The sequence below is a fragment of the Sceloporus occidentalis genome, unplaced genomic scaffold (assembly GCF_023333645.1).
Source record: "Sceloporus occidentalis isolate IW3139 unplaced genomic scaffold, rSceOcc1.0.p SCAF_40, whole genome shotgun sequence".
NCBI lineage: Eukaryota > Metazoa > Chordata > Lepidosauria > Squamata > Phrynosomatidae > Sceloporus > Sceloporus occidentalis.
In genome coordinates this window covers 7,957,761-7,974,069 of record NW_028317020.1, presented here as the reverse complement: position 1 = coordinate 7,974,069, position 16,309 = coordinate 7,957,761, and the positions used below count along the sequence as shown (strand labels likewise).

General features: G+C 39.9%; 1 protein-coding gene across 1 annotated transcript in view; it reads right to left on the bottom strand.

The window, feature by feature from the left end:
• Positions 1-16,309, bottom strand: part of LOC149290338 (phosphatidylinositol 4-kinase alpha-like) — a 61,554-nt gene that overhangs the window by 4,673 nt on the left and 40,572 nt on the right. Inside the window, exons 22-50 of the mRNA XM_089489522.1 lie at positions 16,086-16,219; positions 15,808-15,890; positions 15,087-15,157; positions 14,650-14,774; positions 14,266-14,347; positions 14,091-14,174; positions 12,420-12,509; positions 11,784-11,903; positions 10,946-10,966; positions 9,951-10,043; positions 9,454-9,610; positions 9,227-9,354; positions 8,382-8,540; positions 7,932-8,083; positions 7,711-7,818; positions 7,165-7,292; positions 6,897-7,052; positions 6,499-6,578; positions 5,619-5,812; positions 4,938-5,028; positions 4,604-4,771; positions 4,378-4,431; positions 4,038-4,158; positions 3,035-3,164; positions 2,501-2,571; positions 1,852-1,924; positions 1,359-1,429; positions 498-604; positions 248-352 (exon numbers count right to left, since the gene is read on the bottom strand). Of these exons, the coding sequence (XP_089345648.1) occupies positions 248-352; positions 498-604; positions 1,359-1,429; positions 1,852-1,924; positions 2,501-2,571; positions 3,035-3,164; positions 4,038-4,158; positions 4,378-4,431; positions 4,604-4,771; positions 4,938-5,028; positions 5,619-5,812; positions 6,499-6,578; positions 6,897-7,052; positions 7,165-7,292; positions 7,711-7,818; positions 7,932-8,083; positions 8,382-8,540; positions 9,227-9,354; positions 9,454-9,610; positions 9,951-10,043; positions 10,946-10,966; positions 11,784-11,903; positions 12,420-12,509; positions 14,091-14,174; positions 14,266-14,347; positions 14,650-14,774; positions 15,087-15,157; positions 15,808-15,890; positions 16,086-16,219 (3,156 nt within the window). The remainder of the gene's footprint in view (positions 1-247; positions 353-497; positions 605-1,358; positions 1,430-1,851; positions 1,925-2,500; positions 2,572-3,034; positions 3,165-4,037; positions 4,159-4,377; positions 4,432-4,603; positions 4,772-4,937; positions 5,029-5,618; positions 5,813-6,498; positions 6,579-6,896; positions 7,053-7,164; positions 7,293-7,710; positions 7,819-7,931; positions 8,084-8,381; positions 8,541-9,226; positions 9,355-9,453; positions 9,611-9,950; positions 10,044-10,945; positions 10,967-11,783; positions 11,904-12,419; positions 12,510-14,090; positions 14,175-14,265; positions 14,348-14,649; positions 14,775-15,086; positions 15,158-15,807; positions 15,891-16,085; positions 16,220-16,309) is intronic.

The following is a 16,309-nucleotide window of genomic DNA, read 5'->3' as shown; positions in this document are numbered from 1 at the left end:
TTAAAGTAAATCAAGGTATGGAGTTGGACTACTTAGTCCTTTTGCCGAATATAATATTACCAAAGAAGAGCACTAAGTCTTGAAATCTTACAATGTAATTAAATTCCGTTAGTAAATAAATGTATCATCTTTACCAAATGTTGGTAAAATTACAGAACGTTTTAGAAGGGAAAGGTAGGCAGCTTTGACACATCCTATGGTAACGTGTTGATATGTACACGTTAAAAGACGTGCTATTTTTACTCACCCCAGGAGCTGTTGCCACAACTCTGTATGGAAAGACAAAGAGGTCAAGCCCGACAAGTTGAAAAATGTTTTTGAACAGATCTATGATCTGTAGGGCCAGCATGTCCTGTAAAAGAGATGGGGCGCATCGTTTAAGGATGAATATAGTGGAGTGGTTGTAGTAACTGAAGCACCCGGTGCAACCTACTGTCAAACTTTACCGAATGTTCTCCACATTAAGAATAGTTAAGATTACAGCATTTTCAACTCACCTGCCTACAGTCATCGCCCACTTTAAAGATAGCCGCCTGCCAGCATATCTTTTTGTCTCCCCCTTCTTCTTCACTCTCGTCGATAGAGTCAGACCGGCAGCGAAGACCTGAGATATGAATTATTTGACTTATATTCAGGATAGCTTTGTGTCAATCCAATGCATGCTTAAATTTCCTCAGGATATTAAAGTCCACCACTTATGCTGGAATGCTGTTCAACTTATTCAACAAGCCTTTTTTACATTATATGTAAACCTGTTACACACACACTTTTCACACTATGAGCTCTTATCCTAACATTTCTCCTCCTTTGAAACATACTTCAATCGTACCTCGTTGAACCCCCCTCTCATTTCTATCATTCAAGTTATAAAAAATAGGAAATTTTAATCATCTGTACGAACAGGCTATAAAACCCTCCACTTCTCTGAAATCTCTCCAGAATATCTACATTCTTCTTGAGATGGGATCTCCAGACCTGTACACAAGAGACCAAGTCTGTCTCTCTACTGTTGTCCTAAAAACACAGCCATAATGCAATATTTTGCCAAATGCATTATTTTACATTTATAAACATTGAACTACAGCTACCACACGCTCAACCACTAATTAACTGAAATCATTAGCAATTTGGCCAATTACAGTAGAAATTTCTAATCATTGTATCATCAGTGAAAAGTTAAAAGGTTATACCTTACCTTTTTAGATTTTTTGCAATAAACTTGAATTTTATACATCATGCTTAAAAATTATTTATTTCTACATAAGAAGCAAGGGTTGATGTGAAACATATTGTCTCTTCAAATTCTCCTCTTCGAGCCAGAAAACATAGCTAGCAATGGAGCGAATAGAAGCACTAACCTTCCTTCTCCAGCTCGCTAACTCCACATCGCTTCACTTTGAACTTTGCCAAATAAGGGGCCTTCGCAGCACTGGAAGTAAAATGTTTTTACAAATTACAAATGATAAAGGTGAGAGGGCTACAGCAGAATCTCAACGGAGAATAGGAAACTGGTGTGTTTGTGTGTATGTGTGTGGGGGGGTGCGAGCGATTATACACAGAGTTCTTTCACTGTAAGGTCATAATTTTCTAATTTGCTAAAGGATGTTTCTTATGTATTTTCTGCTCGATGTGTGACCTGTTCTTTTAAACGAATCAAGTGGAAATGATTGGTTGTGGCCTAAAAAGTAATGTCAGTGATCCATATAAAAGTGTCTATGCTGAACAGTAAGTACACATTTAGATGGTGAAATCTCAAACGTTTTGTTCAGACATAATAACGGTTTGCTTTTGAGATGCTCACAGCAGGAATGTTGGGAACTACAGAGAAACAACAGTAGGACAGAAAATTACCTCTGCATGGGTGTTCCAGATTTGTAATCGATGTCTAACACAATTGCTTCTGGATTACTTGGCAGATAACATCCTGACAGAGAGAAAACACATTCAGCAAAAGACACATTTACACCTATATGCACGCACGCACGCACGCACGCACACACACAAAACACTACACACAAACAAAAACACACAACTTCTTGTTTGTTTTTCAATCTTTAACTCTGGAAGATTGTATAATTGCGTAATTTTGAGAATCTTATCAATGGGCTTTTTTTTGTATTTAATCTTCTGTGTCTGACAATATCTTTCCGATATAATGCATCAATTATAGCTTAATCGGAGTCTTCAGAAACTTTTGGTATAGGAACTCCGTTAGCTGCTTAATGTGCGCTGGCATTATATAGGTAGTTAATAAAATATGTGGGGTTTGAAATAAGGGAAACAGGTATTTCCTTTTTCTAGTATTTTTTGTTGTGGGGGGCTCTGATTATGTGACCTGTAGCTGATGGGTGTTATTAGCATAGACTAGGAACACCCCAAACCACCACTGTGCTATAGAAAGTATAGATCAGGAAACCAAGGCAAACACTACTGTGGCTCGGGCTAATGCCAGCATGTTGGCAAAATGCATTTAGAGAATATAAGAGAAGGCTGGACTCACCTGGCTGCACTTTCACTTCAGACAAAGCATTCAGACAGGCTTTCTTCCTCTCATCACCTTTAGGGAATGGCCTTGGTGAAGAAAAGACCAAGATTATAAAACTAGTTAGATTTAAGGTGAACATTCTCTAGGAGGAGGGCAATTATTCCAAATGAGGTCATATTTTTTAATGGTTGGCGTGACTTTTTGATGCACATTGGTGGTCTAAAGAGCATTTCTCAAGACAAGCAAAGACGACTACAATCTCTATATGTTATGAATCATGCAATCTAAATCTCCAACCACATGTTATCGATTAACCTAATTTGGCTTGGGAATGTATTTTGGCACACAAAATATATCTGCAAACAAAAAGCCACAGAATAAACGACGACTTCATAAGCCGAATGACTACATCAAAGTACAGCACAGTCGATGGTCTTTGCCTACATCAGACTTCAGCAACTTGATGATCCAAGTACATTAGTGATAAAACCACATACTAACATCTAATATAAGCAAAAACGAATGAGAAGAAATATGTTGTGGTCTTACTTAATAATAGCAGATACGTTGGTTATCTTATTGAAGAAATCAAACTCTCTCTGATAGAACTCTTTGGCTGGTCCCGATAGTGATCCAGTGATCTCCTCCACCAGCTGCTCTAGCAGATCCCCAATGTCAGCTGAAGGGAAAACAAGTCAAACAATTGTCAAACCATAACATTTTTCTACTCGCCTATCTAGCAACCAAAACATTATATGTGTTAACCCCTTCCTCACTCTGAAGTTTTTGTACTAGCTACTACTCATTATAAAAGTGTGTATGTCTAGGTAGGGATCTGAGGCACCCAACCGCTAAAATAAACATCTTGTGTGTTGAGACTAGGTGCATCAACTATGTTTTATTACCTTATTCTTCAGTCTAGGTGGTTATAAGAATAAAATGGTTCGTTTGTGAACCTTCCTTAGTTAGCCAGTTCTGTAAAGGAATCAGAAAAGCTATTTCTTCCTATTCTGCCTACATCCCATCTTAAAGAATGGGATCTTGTCAGCAGCTCAAAAACGGACTACCATCTATACTAGACAGATGAAGTGTAAGCCCACAGCTGTACAAAAAGTAACATCGGTAACTACATTATTTCTTTCCTGCCTCTCTTTTCAATGGCAATCTCCCAGAGACCAGGACTATATTGAAAATCAATTCCCTCAAGCTCCAACATAAAAGTTGGACAACATTCACTAAAACCAAACAGTGCACGCATTAATCCTCCTTAGCAACAGAAAGCAAGGTGCTAGTACTGGGAACCGATAACCTAAAGATTTTAATTTTGTGAGTCTTCAAATACTTGTCATTTGGTATCTGGTACCGACTGCACCTGCATTTTACCTTTCCGCAAAACTTCAGTGACCAAAAGTCTCATGTCTATGTCTTATGCAGAAAAGAAAGCACCATTATTTTATGTCTATTTCCTATAATGGAAATGTATTTACTTTTGCACATGAAGAGATTCGGAAAGGCAGTGTTGTTGGTGTAACACTCAGTACTGGCTACTCACGGTCTTTTTGGTGTCCTTCGTCATCCAGGAAAATGTTGGTCTTCATATTCCAAATAAACTGGTGAGCCAGAAGCTGTGACTTGGCAGCTGCCCACAGAATGTATTCCCGTACGTAACCCATCTGGGAAAGAATACAAAACACAAGGTTGTTCACTATATGCAAAACAGTGCAACACACTAAAAGGGATATTGTTACTTTTATTTAATACAATTTTGCTCCCCAAAACCTGTGTGTTACAATTGTGCAAAGTCCCTTCTATGACCTAATGTAGCATTCCCTAGTTGCTTGGTTTGTGGGGCTCCAAATGCGATATACATACAATACAGGCTATGCACTCACCTTGTCATACCTCAGTGCTTGCACAATTTGGGGAATGTAGAAAAGAATAGCATCCTACAAATGGAAAATACAAATATGAGAAACCACAGAAAACAAAATCAAAAGTGGAAAAGGAAAGCAAAGTGAAAGTAAAGGACCCACAAGGGCACCAAAAAAGTAATTCAACAGGTATAGAGTCACCCATAATGGATAAGAACTGGCATCACAAGGAACTTGGAATTATTACCGGTGGGAATGATCGTAGTACTTTGACTCCATACTGGGCAGTGAGAGGGTGTGGAGGGTACATGCTGGAGAAGTAAGATAGTCCAGTGGGTGGGTCAGTTGGAGCCCAACACAGGATGTAACTGAGCTCCGGAGCGTCGGCATCTATCGTATGCCAGGTTACCAGATACTGTAGGAGAAAAATGCTATTCATAACTGATAACCACTAAATACAATATTTTGGCACAGTCTCTAAACAGATATGCCCCATTATTTGCTTAGTCCTTTTCAGTTGTACACATGACTCGCGCTACATCAGCTGCTTATGTTATCGATGTAGCAAGCTGCAGACTTACCTTGATTGCTTCTGGTATATCACTTACAGCTCCAGGGTCCAGCCTCACCAGGCGGGTCACTTCCCCACCAATAGCCTCATTATTTTTAAACCTAAAAAACCAAGGGCATACAGAAAGGCCTGGTGATTATGGTAGGTCACAAGTGTATCAATATTATATTTATATATATTCCACTGTTGTCCACGAACGCTGAGCTAAGGGAACTGCTGGACATCTTCCAGCGAAGTGAAGTAAGCATCTGGTGCAAGTTCTCTGGGGCTATTGCCCTCAACTTTGCTCCCTGTGAGTCTCCAAAAGAGCTTGGATAGAACATCTGGAAACCCCTGTCTGCCTTGAAATTTCTGGTTGGGAGAGACCTTGCTCATGCAGTATAACTACTTTGTCTCTTGTTGCTGTCTCTTGGTCATGGTGTATGACTTGACATTAAACCGTTTTCAGCAACTTCACTTTGTTAGTGAATTTAAACGAAACAGAAGGAGGAATAAAACTAGGACAATGATTGTGTTTCAACCTACATATTAAAATTGATGATCATCAGTATCTGTTTGGGATAATTGTTTAATTATACACCTAACTATATGCCTACAAATCTCTGACTTTGTCAAAGGGTACCTAAAGCCTTTGCACAGTACTGTGTATAATTTCTCATTCAGGAGCTCGCCATTCTATTTGGTTACTCGCCTTGCAGGCAGCTGAACGGCCAGGTGAGGCGAGATGCTCCATGCAAGGTCCACATTGTCTTTCCATTGCTTCTCACTCAGGCTCATATATTTGGATCTCCAGTTGGCCACACTATTCTCTCCTGTCTGATCCAGTTCTAGCTCTGGGGAGGATAATGGATTGTACCAAGTGGTCAGACATTCAATTTCAGTGGCCTGGAAGAAGAAGAAATCAGTATTTTAGGGAGAGTAAACAGGCATCTATGCATCCTCACTTAATTTCTGCCTTACACTAAATAGGTAGGGTAAAACTATGGACAGATAAAAGACAGGATTTTGAGCTTACTCCAGCTAAAAGGGCCTGGGTGCATCACTCAATCAAGTTGTAGACAGTGATGTACATCTTTAGGTCTTAAATGTCCCACACTTCCTGATGTCAGTAAACTGGTTAATCAGTCAGCATCTAAACTGCATTCTAGACAGGATATCCTTAAAGCTTGAACTATAAGAGGGTATTAAGGAGAAGAGTTGGGAAACACTGTACTATGCATATCCAGGGTATGTAATGGTTAAATATCCAGGTACAGATATAGAATGGGTAGGAAGAGACATTAAATCATATACACGTTTGAGGAGATGGTCCTCCACAGCCAATAATTACTATTTGATTCCGTTAAAAAGAGCGGAAAGCCAATCAGAACACTTTCAGTCACCCTGAAGAAGTCACTGGTGAAATATACATGAGAGTCTTTTCTACCCCTGAATGACTTAGCGCTTATGTATACCCTTTAATCTTTAGGGAGCAGACCCACCTATAGGATTAAACATTACTATATATGGAAACTGAAACACATCCTGGCCCTTGAAGTGGTTGCCTCGTACAGGTGGGAGATTAATATTACCAGAAGGGAGAGCAGCAGTGTCCTCCTCTTCATATAGTACTTATGCAGCTGGGTTCCTCTGTTTGATTTCTTTGTCACACCTGTAGAGAAATATATCTGTTAACAAGGATGGATGAATTCCAGCAGCTATGGCTGACATTTACAACTTCTAGCACCTATTGTTTTGAGCTATCTTACATTGATTTCTATGGATGCCTTAGTTCTTGGCACTAAAAACATGGCTTTTCTACTAGATGCCCGAAAGTATGTGGACATCTCTTCTAATTAGTGGACTGGGCAGTTGTCTACACACTTTTGGGCATACAGTGTATGTAACAAGGGTATCCATCCATAAAGCACCTGTCCTAGTTGCTTGAATAAAACCAGAAATTGCATCCAGTTCAAAAACTCATACAAACCTGATTTCTTGGAGATTGTAGACATACCACTGGACAGAGGATATGTGTTAATCCAACCCTGGGCCGTTTGTTGTCGGGACCCAACTGTTACATCTAAATTGCTACGGTTGACATCAGACATTACAGACAAGCTGTTTACAGAGGGGTCCAGATTATCTGCACAATACAAGAAAACATTTATCCAATTTGATTTCTGGATTAGACCTCTCAAAGTTTATTATTATTATTAATGATAATGTGAACTAATCACAATCATACAAAGGCTCACCAGGGGGCACCAGCTGATTGGCTGTTAGATACTTCTTGTCAGAGAACATAGCAGTCCAGAACCTTATCATAATGGTGATGTCCTCTCGTAGCTGCTTCTCTGGCTGTGTTGGGCATTTAGGAGGACCGCTGTCCAGGATATTAAAAAAGCATATATTGAAACGATGTTATTGGCAAGACCAGTATAACTACCATATTTCATCATGAAGCAAGGCCTTCTGGGGTTGTGGTTTCAACTGCCTCACTTTTCTATACATTATGAAGGGCCAGCACTGGCAAGTTTCTCCAGCAAGAGGGGCTGAGCTGGCCCAGCACAACTTATAATGTCATGGATGAAGAAGACAGAAGAAATTTCATTGATTTAACCATGATTTATAAAGAGCCTACCAAACACTTTCTACCTCAGGGGTAGCCCCCTAATAATGTTTAGTCAATTCTCTAGCAAACTCTCCAAAGTAGCATTGGAAACATTATACCCATACTGAAAAGGGGATGCTTACTCACAAGACAATATACCACAGCAGAGTGAACTTCCTACTTTACCAACCTGAAGTAGTCAAACGCTGTGGAGTAGATTTTCTCTCTGAGGACATTGCGGATAGTAGCGTTTGGAACAACATCGGCATGTAACAGAGACAGCCCAAGAGTCAGCAGTCTGCAGAATGGTGAAGGGAGTGTTAACATTTTAAATGTGCATTGGAGGCAATTGTTTTCTAGTGTCAAGAAGAAACGTATAGGTAAAGAACAATGGAAAACTATGAAGCTTACTTGAATCTTGGTCCAATAGCAGCCACATGCCGGTTAAGGCTTCCCTTGGACCCCCCAATGTTCAAGGAAAGGGAGCGCTGGAGGAGGCTAGAGAAGATTTCCACCTGATCTGAGCTACAATATTTAGCAATTTCGAACCTCTGCATTAGAAACTAAAACAGAATGTATATAAACTGGTTGAGAAATAGCAATGTGTAGAACTTCCACTCTTGACTACTATATATGTTGCAAAACAATAATGATAGAAGAGGGAGCATCAACAAGACAGCTTTTCCAAGATCATATACTGCTGGCATTCCTTTAGGTTACTTTGGATATCTGCATTTATTGTTTATTCATATGGTAGGTGAGATGCAATAGCATTAACACATTTCAGATATAACTGGATGCAGTGAAAATGCAAGGTAAATGTCACTTGATTCCAACAATGTATATACACATTTCACTTACATCAATCCATATGTAATGTGGGATCACTTCTGGGGGACAGGGATGAGGTTGGCTTTGCTCAGAGGCGGCCAGGGGATCTGCCTCCTTCTGCTCAACTGAGAAAAGTCCAAGCTTCTGTTCTACTGTCATCTGCCATGCACCAGCCATCTCTCGCATGAACTGCCAAAAGATAATATGCCGTTACACAGGGCCAAAGCTTTAAAAAAACAGCCCATACCAAAACAATCAGAACATTAAAGAATTTCACTATATTGCATATAATAAATGTATGTCTAATTTCTGTACTAACACAAGATACAGGTTATTAAACAAAAGTTATCTAAAAATGGACCTGTATCATCAAAAAACAGAACAGAAATAGATGTATGACACGAAGAATTCTCATTCATCATATCAAAAATGATGGATAAATCAAACATATTAGAAAACATGCGAAACGAAGAGACCCAAGTGCCCTCAAAGGCTTGCAATCTAATGCAATCTAATGCAATTCAGATTGCCAATAAAGATATAATCTTACTATTTTACTTTCTGCACCTAAATGGTTAAATTCTACACTTCTATCATTCAACAGTTCTACAGTTATATAAATTAGACAACTAAAAGCTAGATACTATGCTCGGAGAAGCCATCTTAGTTTTCAGTCGAGCAGCTGACCACATAAGAAATGTCCACGTTTATTAAAATGTTAAGCCCAATTTAACAAATATTGTACTAAAAAAAGTGCTTTAAGAAACTGATGATGTGCCTTGTGATTTGTGTATTTGAAGAATCTGATGGATTCCCTGTGACTAATGTGGTTTAAGAAACGGACAGAGCTAGATAAATTCTGCCCTGTAACATACCGGTACTTCAATTCCATTTTTAGCTGCCAGCAGCCACTCCCAACAGGCAATGGCCGTCTCCATGCCATGATCAGTGAACATACGCAAGGGAGCCCAGCACAAATGGTGTAGAAGCTGCGGATCACATTCTGCTGGGGACAAAAAGCGCATATCATATTTTCATTACTAAATATTGTTATAATTAATCTCCAGCACAAAACGAGTAAGGTTATGCGGAGGCCTCTTACCCTTGCTACTGATCAGCATGGCTGTAAGTTTGAACATAACCTGCGTGTATTCCTCCGGTTTTCCTGATTCTAAAGCATAATTCAAGCGTTTCAGCATCAGCTTGTTCAGGTCCGACGTCTGGCCTGTAGCGTCGGAAAATTCAATCATGCCAGCAACCTGTCATTGGAAAATATACATATAGTGGACCAAAAAAATACAACTAGACAAGACTGTGCCAGGACACATACTGCACGTGGCAATAAAAAATGACAACCAGCCTGTGCCAATAGCTTAAAGCGGTTCCTCTGCTCACATTTTGGCCATTCTTTGCCTGTATTGTAACCATATTAGGTACCTCTATTCATAAGTAAATGGGGGAAAAAGACAAAGATAAGTACTAAAAATGTATTAAGAAACCAAAACAAAAAAAAAAGAATTGTGTACCTAGATTGGCAAATACTAAAACAAGATGGATTTGATGGGCAATCTAGGATATCTAGGACCATGTGAGGCTCACCTCTCCAGCATAGCGATTGCGCAGGTTCAGAGAAGCCATGAAGTTGGAATAATCTTTCTTCACACAGGCTGGGCGCTCAGTTAGTTGAGTAGCCTAGAAGGAGAACGTATTATGCTAAATAACAGCATTTTGGTTTCAGAAAGAAAAAAAACAAAAAACAAGAAATACAAAAAAAACCAACAACGCAGGTAAGAAAGATAAGGGCGAGAGAGAAGCATCAAAGGGGTTATCCAGCACTGCGGGTCCCAAAGTGTAGTCAACAAAGCCTCTGCCAGGTAACTGTTCCCTTGTCCATGATGTGCAAAAATATTTCAGTGAGATGCATACAAAGAGTTACGCTGACACTTACAGCTGATAGCACAAAGTATTTTGGTTGTTTTGGTTGGTTCTTATTTAAACCAAGCATACATATGTAAATATCTGTAAGCATTATGGAGTAAATCATTCTCTGCTGAGAGGGATATTAAGAAAAAGATGATTTCATTTCAATGTACAAGGCTTGGTAGTAAGAAAGCTCTTTCTACCAGTATTCACACAAAAAGGGGATGGTGGCTTTAGGGTTTTCAGAAAACAAATATGGGGCTCCAGTTAAGTAACTAGACTATATCATTGTTACACAGAATTCTTACGGAGACCCCAATGTCCTGATTTGGTCACGATAGGGGACACAAACATATACTGGAGGGTTGTGTTGAAATTATGAATACCCTAAAAGATGCATTTTTGTTTTCACAAGTGTCTCTAGTTAGAGGAACCATTTGGTCTCATCTTCCTGGAAACGGGGTATGATGTAAACAGAGCACACCCTGCAGAGGCCTGACAACGTGTGACCCAGTAGATGTCATACTGCAGCAAGGAAAAGCACTTCTCATCACTCTGAGACACCATGTTAGGACACCAGCAGAAGAGAGCTCGATAAGCGGAAAATCCATGCTTCCTACACCAATAAGGGTACAGGCCGAGCAGCAAATGGTAATGTGCATTTAAGAACAAACCTGGCCATAGGAAGCTGGAGACTGGAAGGGAGGGCAACAGATAATGCATGGGCAAGGGCAACGGGAACACATGTCAAATGAGACCACATCATCAGTGCAGAAATGGGAGAAAAGGCATTTGTGTTAAACTTGTGAGCTGTCATGTGGGTGACCAAAAATACCAATATATAGAAGAGGAAACAGGAAGCCATGCTAACACACATCCACACAGCTACATGCTGGTACACACAACAGACTCCGCAAGTTATGCCAGCTACATACACTAGGCCTCCTGCCTCTGAACAAGGTTAATGCAAAGGCAAATTCAACCTTCGTGCCACTGGGGATTCGCAATGCTTCTCTAAATATCTCTAGAAGAGGAAGGGCTATCAATACTTCACACTGCCAGGATACATTTACAAGAAGAACCGAGAGGTGCACAGCCACAAGAACATGCAAACATGGAGGAGGTAGATGGGGTGCATCGTAAGACATGTCAACACAAAGCCAGCAGCTCTCATCGATAGGTCAAACTAAACAATATCAGGTATTTTATTTTTACAGTTCAAAAATCAATTGGGAAAGCAGAGATGTACACTTTCCAAATGAAGGCTGCAAGATACTCTATATATGTTCTGGATGTTTTACAGGTGCCTACTTTATTACGTGTTTTTATGTCATATGTTCATATGGATTGTCAATGGCAGGCTAAAGTTGTATGTACAGAATAATATACTGCTACAATGACATACTTTTCCCCTAAAATCAATCAGTTATCATACAGTACTAACCTTCTTGGTTTAATTGACCATTTACACTTGTTGGGACTACTCTCTATAACACGTCCTTCCATACTCACCCCAAGAGTTGTGTTGTGTCTGTTGTAACCAGCAAAATGCAAAATACTTTCAGTAGCCATGGCGAGTCCCGTGTGCTGAGAGAGGCCAGACATCCAGTTCTGGTGTTTGTTCAGGTATTCCTAAAATACGAGGCACAAAGTATCTGAAATATCTATCTCACAGGCTTGCCTGATCCTCACCTCAATCATGTACTTCTTAGGTTGGATCTTAGCACATAAGCCACTAAAAACAGTCACTAACCAGCTAATATAGCAACTAGATCACGTTACTTTGTATGATCTGGATGAGGAAACGTATACATAATTCAAAAGTAAGAAGTGGATGAGGTTTTACCACTTGTAAATAATGGTAGATTTACGAAGATGGTGGAGAATATACACTCCAATGATTCAGATATTTTACCCTAATCTGTTAGAAACCCTAAATATAAGGCAAGACAGGTCCATGTCTAGAGGCTTAAATATTATAGACATATATTGCATATATAACCTTCTTAATACAATATGAATCTAAGCAAACACAAAAATGATAAATACGTCTAAACAAAAACATTCCAATTGCTGGCAGAGATACTGGAAAGAAGGAAAGAAGTTTGGCTCGGCTAGCTAAGTTTCTATCTCAGAACGCACTTCTACCTGTAAATGGGATTTGGTCACTGAAGGTGCCCACTTCATAGCTTCCTGCAGGATCATTCCACAGCGAGCAGCAAAGTCCTTCACTATGCTCTGCAATGAATCACAAGGTTATAAATGTTACATAAGTCACCTAGAAGCCAGGCAGAACAAAACAGTAACCCCGTATAAATGCCTTTTTATTCTATAAAGCAGATAACATCAATGCAAAACTCTGTTAGCAAAATAATACTAATAAAAATAATGTAATATCTAGGGCTGCAACTAACGATTATTTTAATAATCGATTAGTTGGCCGATTATTTTGTCGATTAATCGATTAATCGGATAAAAAAATACATTATTTTAAATTGAAGAAAAATTGCAATAAAAAAAACGTACAATTTACACTTTCATCTCTTTATTGCAATGGCCTCTCTCTATTCACCTTCTTATTTTACTGACATAATAATAAAAGCTACAAGAACCCAAACACAGTGTGTTTCTCAAACTAGGTTTTAATACAAAGTTATTATTAAATATTAATTCACATGTTAACTATTTTTCATATTTAATAAAAACTATGAGAAAAAAGCCTTGTTTACATTTTTTTTATTTACCAAACTGCCCCCAGTTATACACATCTGACCCCCAGCTTGCCACTCTGCCCCCATATATGCCTTATACCTCTTATATGCCAGATTCCGCTGTGCCCCTGATATGCCTTTCAGGGCATATAGGCATATCAGGGGGCATAAACATATCTGGGGGTAAAAGGTATCAGGGGGCTCAGTGGCATATAGGGGGTATAAGGCATATCGATATTAGGCATATCAAGAGGGCATAAAACAAATCTGGGGGTAAAAGGTATATCAGAGGGCTCAGTTGCATATCACTGGCATATAAGGAGTATGCCTTATACCCCCTATATGCCACTGAGCCCCCTGATACCTTTTACCCCCAGATATGTTTATGCCCCCTGATATGCCTATATGCCCTGAAATTCATAATACCCCCCATACACCACCATAACTCACCCATACACCACTCTGGCTCCTCCCCCTCCCATACACCACTGCCTCCTCCCCCTCCCATACACCACTCTGCCTCCTCTCCCCTCCCATACATGACTTTGCCTCCTCCCCCTCCCATATACCACTCTGCCTCCTCCCCCTCCCATACTCCACTCTGCCGCCTCCCCTCCCATACATCACTTTGGCTCCTCCCCCCTCCCATACTCCACTCTGCCTCCTCCCCCCTCCCATACTCCACTCTGCCTCCTCCCATACACCACTCTGCCTTCTCCCCCTCCCATATACCACTCTGCCTCCTCCCCCCCTCCCATACTCCATTCTGCCTCCTGTGAACCTCCGTTGCTGACAAGACACCAGGGAGCCGGGTAGAGAGGCAGAGTGCCGTATGGGAGGGGGAGGAGCCAGAGTGGTGTATGGGTGGGTGGCTCCCATACACCCCTCTGACTCCTCCCCCCTCCCATACACCGCTCTGCCTCTCTACCCGGCTCCGTTACTGAAGGCACTTTCACTGCAGCTTCATAGAAGCCTCAGTGTAAGTGAAGGTGAGTAACGGAGTCTGTGTTGACAACGATTTTCATTATCGATTATTATCGATTTTATCGATTAGTTGTTTCAGCCCTAGTAATATCTAGTAGGGTCAATAGGATCTTTTCTGTCTTACCTCTCGGGCCTCATAAGTATCAGGAACAGTTATTCTGTATGGCGCGTCTGGAATGTCGTAGTATGGTTGGTCCTTGTGAATGTCCTGAAATAAGTACAAACATCGCAGATGTCAGAGATCGAGATTCTCATATTGTTTTGATGCATGGCTCTTGCACCACACTGTATAAACGTACTGCGCTGAGTGAAAGGGAAAGGGTCTGCAGGATGTCCAGCATTGTTCTCAACACAGTCCCGCTCCACAGCAAGTGAGGAAACCTGCGTAAAAGATGAGCGATTACTGGAGTGATGGAAAATGTCCCTACCGCATTCAGTTGCTAGCACTTGCTTTAACTTTGTGATCCTCCTTTATCGGAAGATGATGTTGAGCGGACCGTTGTGGAATCAATGTCTTCACATTGCATTAATATTGTTTAATCAGCAGAGAACATTTTGTGTTTTAACAGTTATGGAATATTCTGTAGGTAAAGGAACTTCCTAAAGCAAATATGTGCCAACCAAAGTTAAGCTTGTAAACACTGACATGCACTATATAAAAGTTAGGCCTTTCCTTAACTTACTTGTCCACCAGTCCTGACAAGTACTTGTCGGCCACACGTCTGATACGCTTGTGGATGTGATTGAAATTCACCAAGAGGAACTGTGCATGGCGTTCCAGTTCCTCTTCGTTCTCCTTAGTCTTGGGCTACAAATAAATACAATTTGGATTTTGTTTTGGAAAATTAGCACTAGGATGTCGCACTACTGTTTAAAAAATCCAAAGTATTTATAAACTAAGAGGATTAGTTTATAAATACTTGACAGCTCTCAGGTCGGTCAAACGAAACAGGAATTTGTATAATTCAAGAAAAAGATATTAGAAGATCTAAAAGGAAAAAAAAACAAGACTTACTAGGAGGCTGATGTCTTGCTAAACGTTTGTTGAACTCATTTTACAAAAGAAAGAATTTTTAGTTTAGCATTTTGTTTTCTTGAGGTTCGGTTATCTTGCTCTTACCTTATCGGCCATCACAGCCAAAAAAGCATCAAATACTTTATCTGCTACTGCAACCACGCACTGCATCATCCCTGCCAGAGAAAGAACATGCACTAAGACCCGTTCTCAATGCTTAGTGACATGGCTATAAGCTTACAGGTCATTTAAAAATTAATGCTTAGGAAAAACAAAGCGTAACAACCTCTGAATACAATATAAAAACAATTACCTATCTTAATAGTTTATTTTCTCATGCACTGTGTAGGACTTAATAAAAGGATTAGTTGCCCTCAACCTCCTAACAGATTGTACGATCACAAGAGCCGGGCCTCTTCTTCTGTAACAGTATATCTTATGTGTGTCAATGTTACTGTCAAATTGTATAGTGTCAGTTTTAAAGTTATTGTTATGTTCACTGCGTCCTCTATTGTAATAGCACCATGAAATTTGTCGACATCTTATAAATAATGCAGGGGTTGACAACTTTGGTTTGGATTTAGGATGTAAAGTGCTAAAGTAAAAAAAAACACACACATATATATATGTGTGTGTGTGTTTGTATATGTATGTGTGTGTATATATATATATATATATATATATATATATACACACAAACATATATACATATACAAACACACACACACAAATACAGATAGATATGCATATCCACAAACACACACAAAAACTACAGTACAGTCCACATACACACTAACTCTAGCACTATGCATTCACACCGACTAACCTGATTTATCTTTCTGGATAGCTTTGTCTTCAAAGTAAAAGAACATGACCTGGAATCGATCCTTATCAGTGGAGTGCAGGACCCTGAAAGAAAAACAATAGGATCTTGCGAATTCTTGGCAAGGGGCATTTATTAGATACGCTCCGAAACACTTTTTGAGAACGGGATCCTAAAATGAATAAATGGCTTATTGATAGCACTGAATAAAGGGGTCTTTCATCACATCGCTAAATTAAGAACATTTTTTCCCACAGCATAGTCCAGTAAGAAAAGCTTACCTCATGTGTTCCAGGCGGTAAACAGAGAGCAGGTAAGTGGACATCGCAAAATCTAATTTGTTGATGAGTGCGGACACCTCTGGAGCAGGGTCCAGCAGGTTAATGATAGTGCTTCGCAGCTCATTTAGTTCTGCCTACAAAAAAGAAAATATGGGACAGCAGTCTTTCACAGCGCGCTTTAATAGCAAGCAAACGTACTTGCATTTTTTATGTGTGCGCGTGCC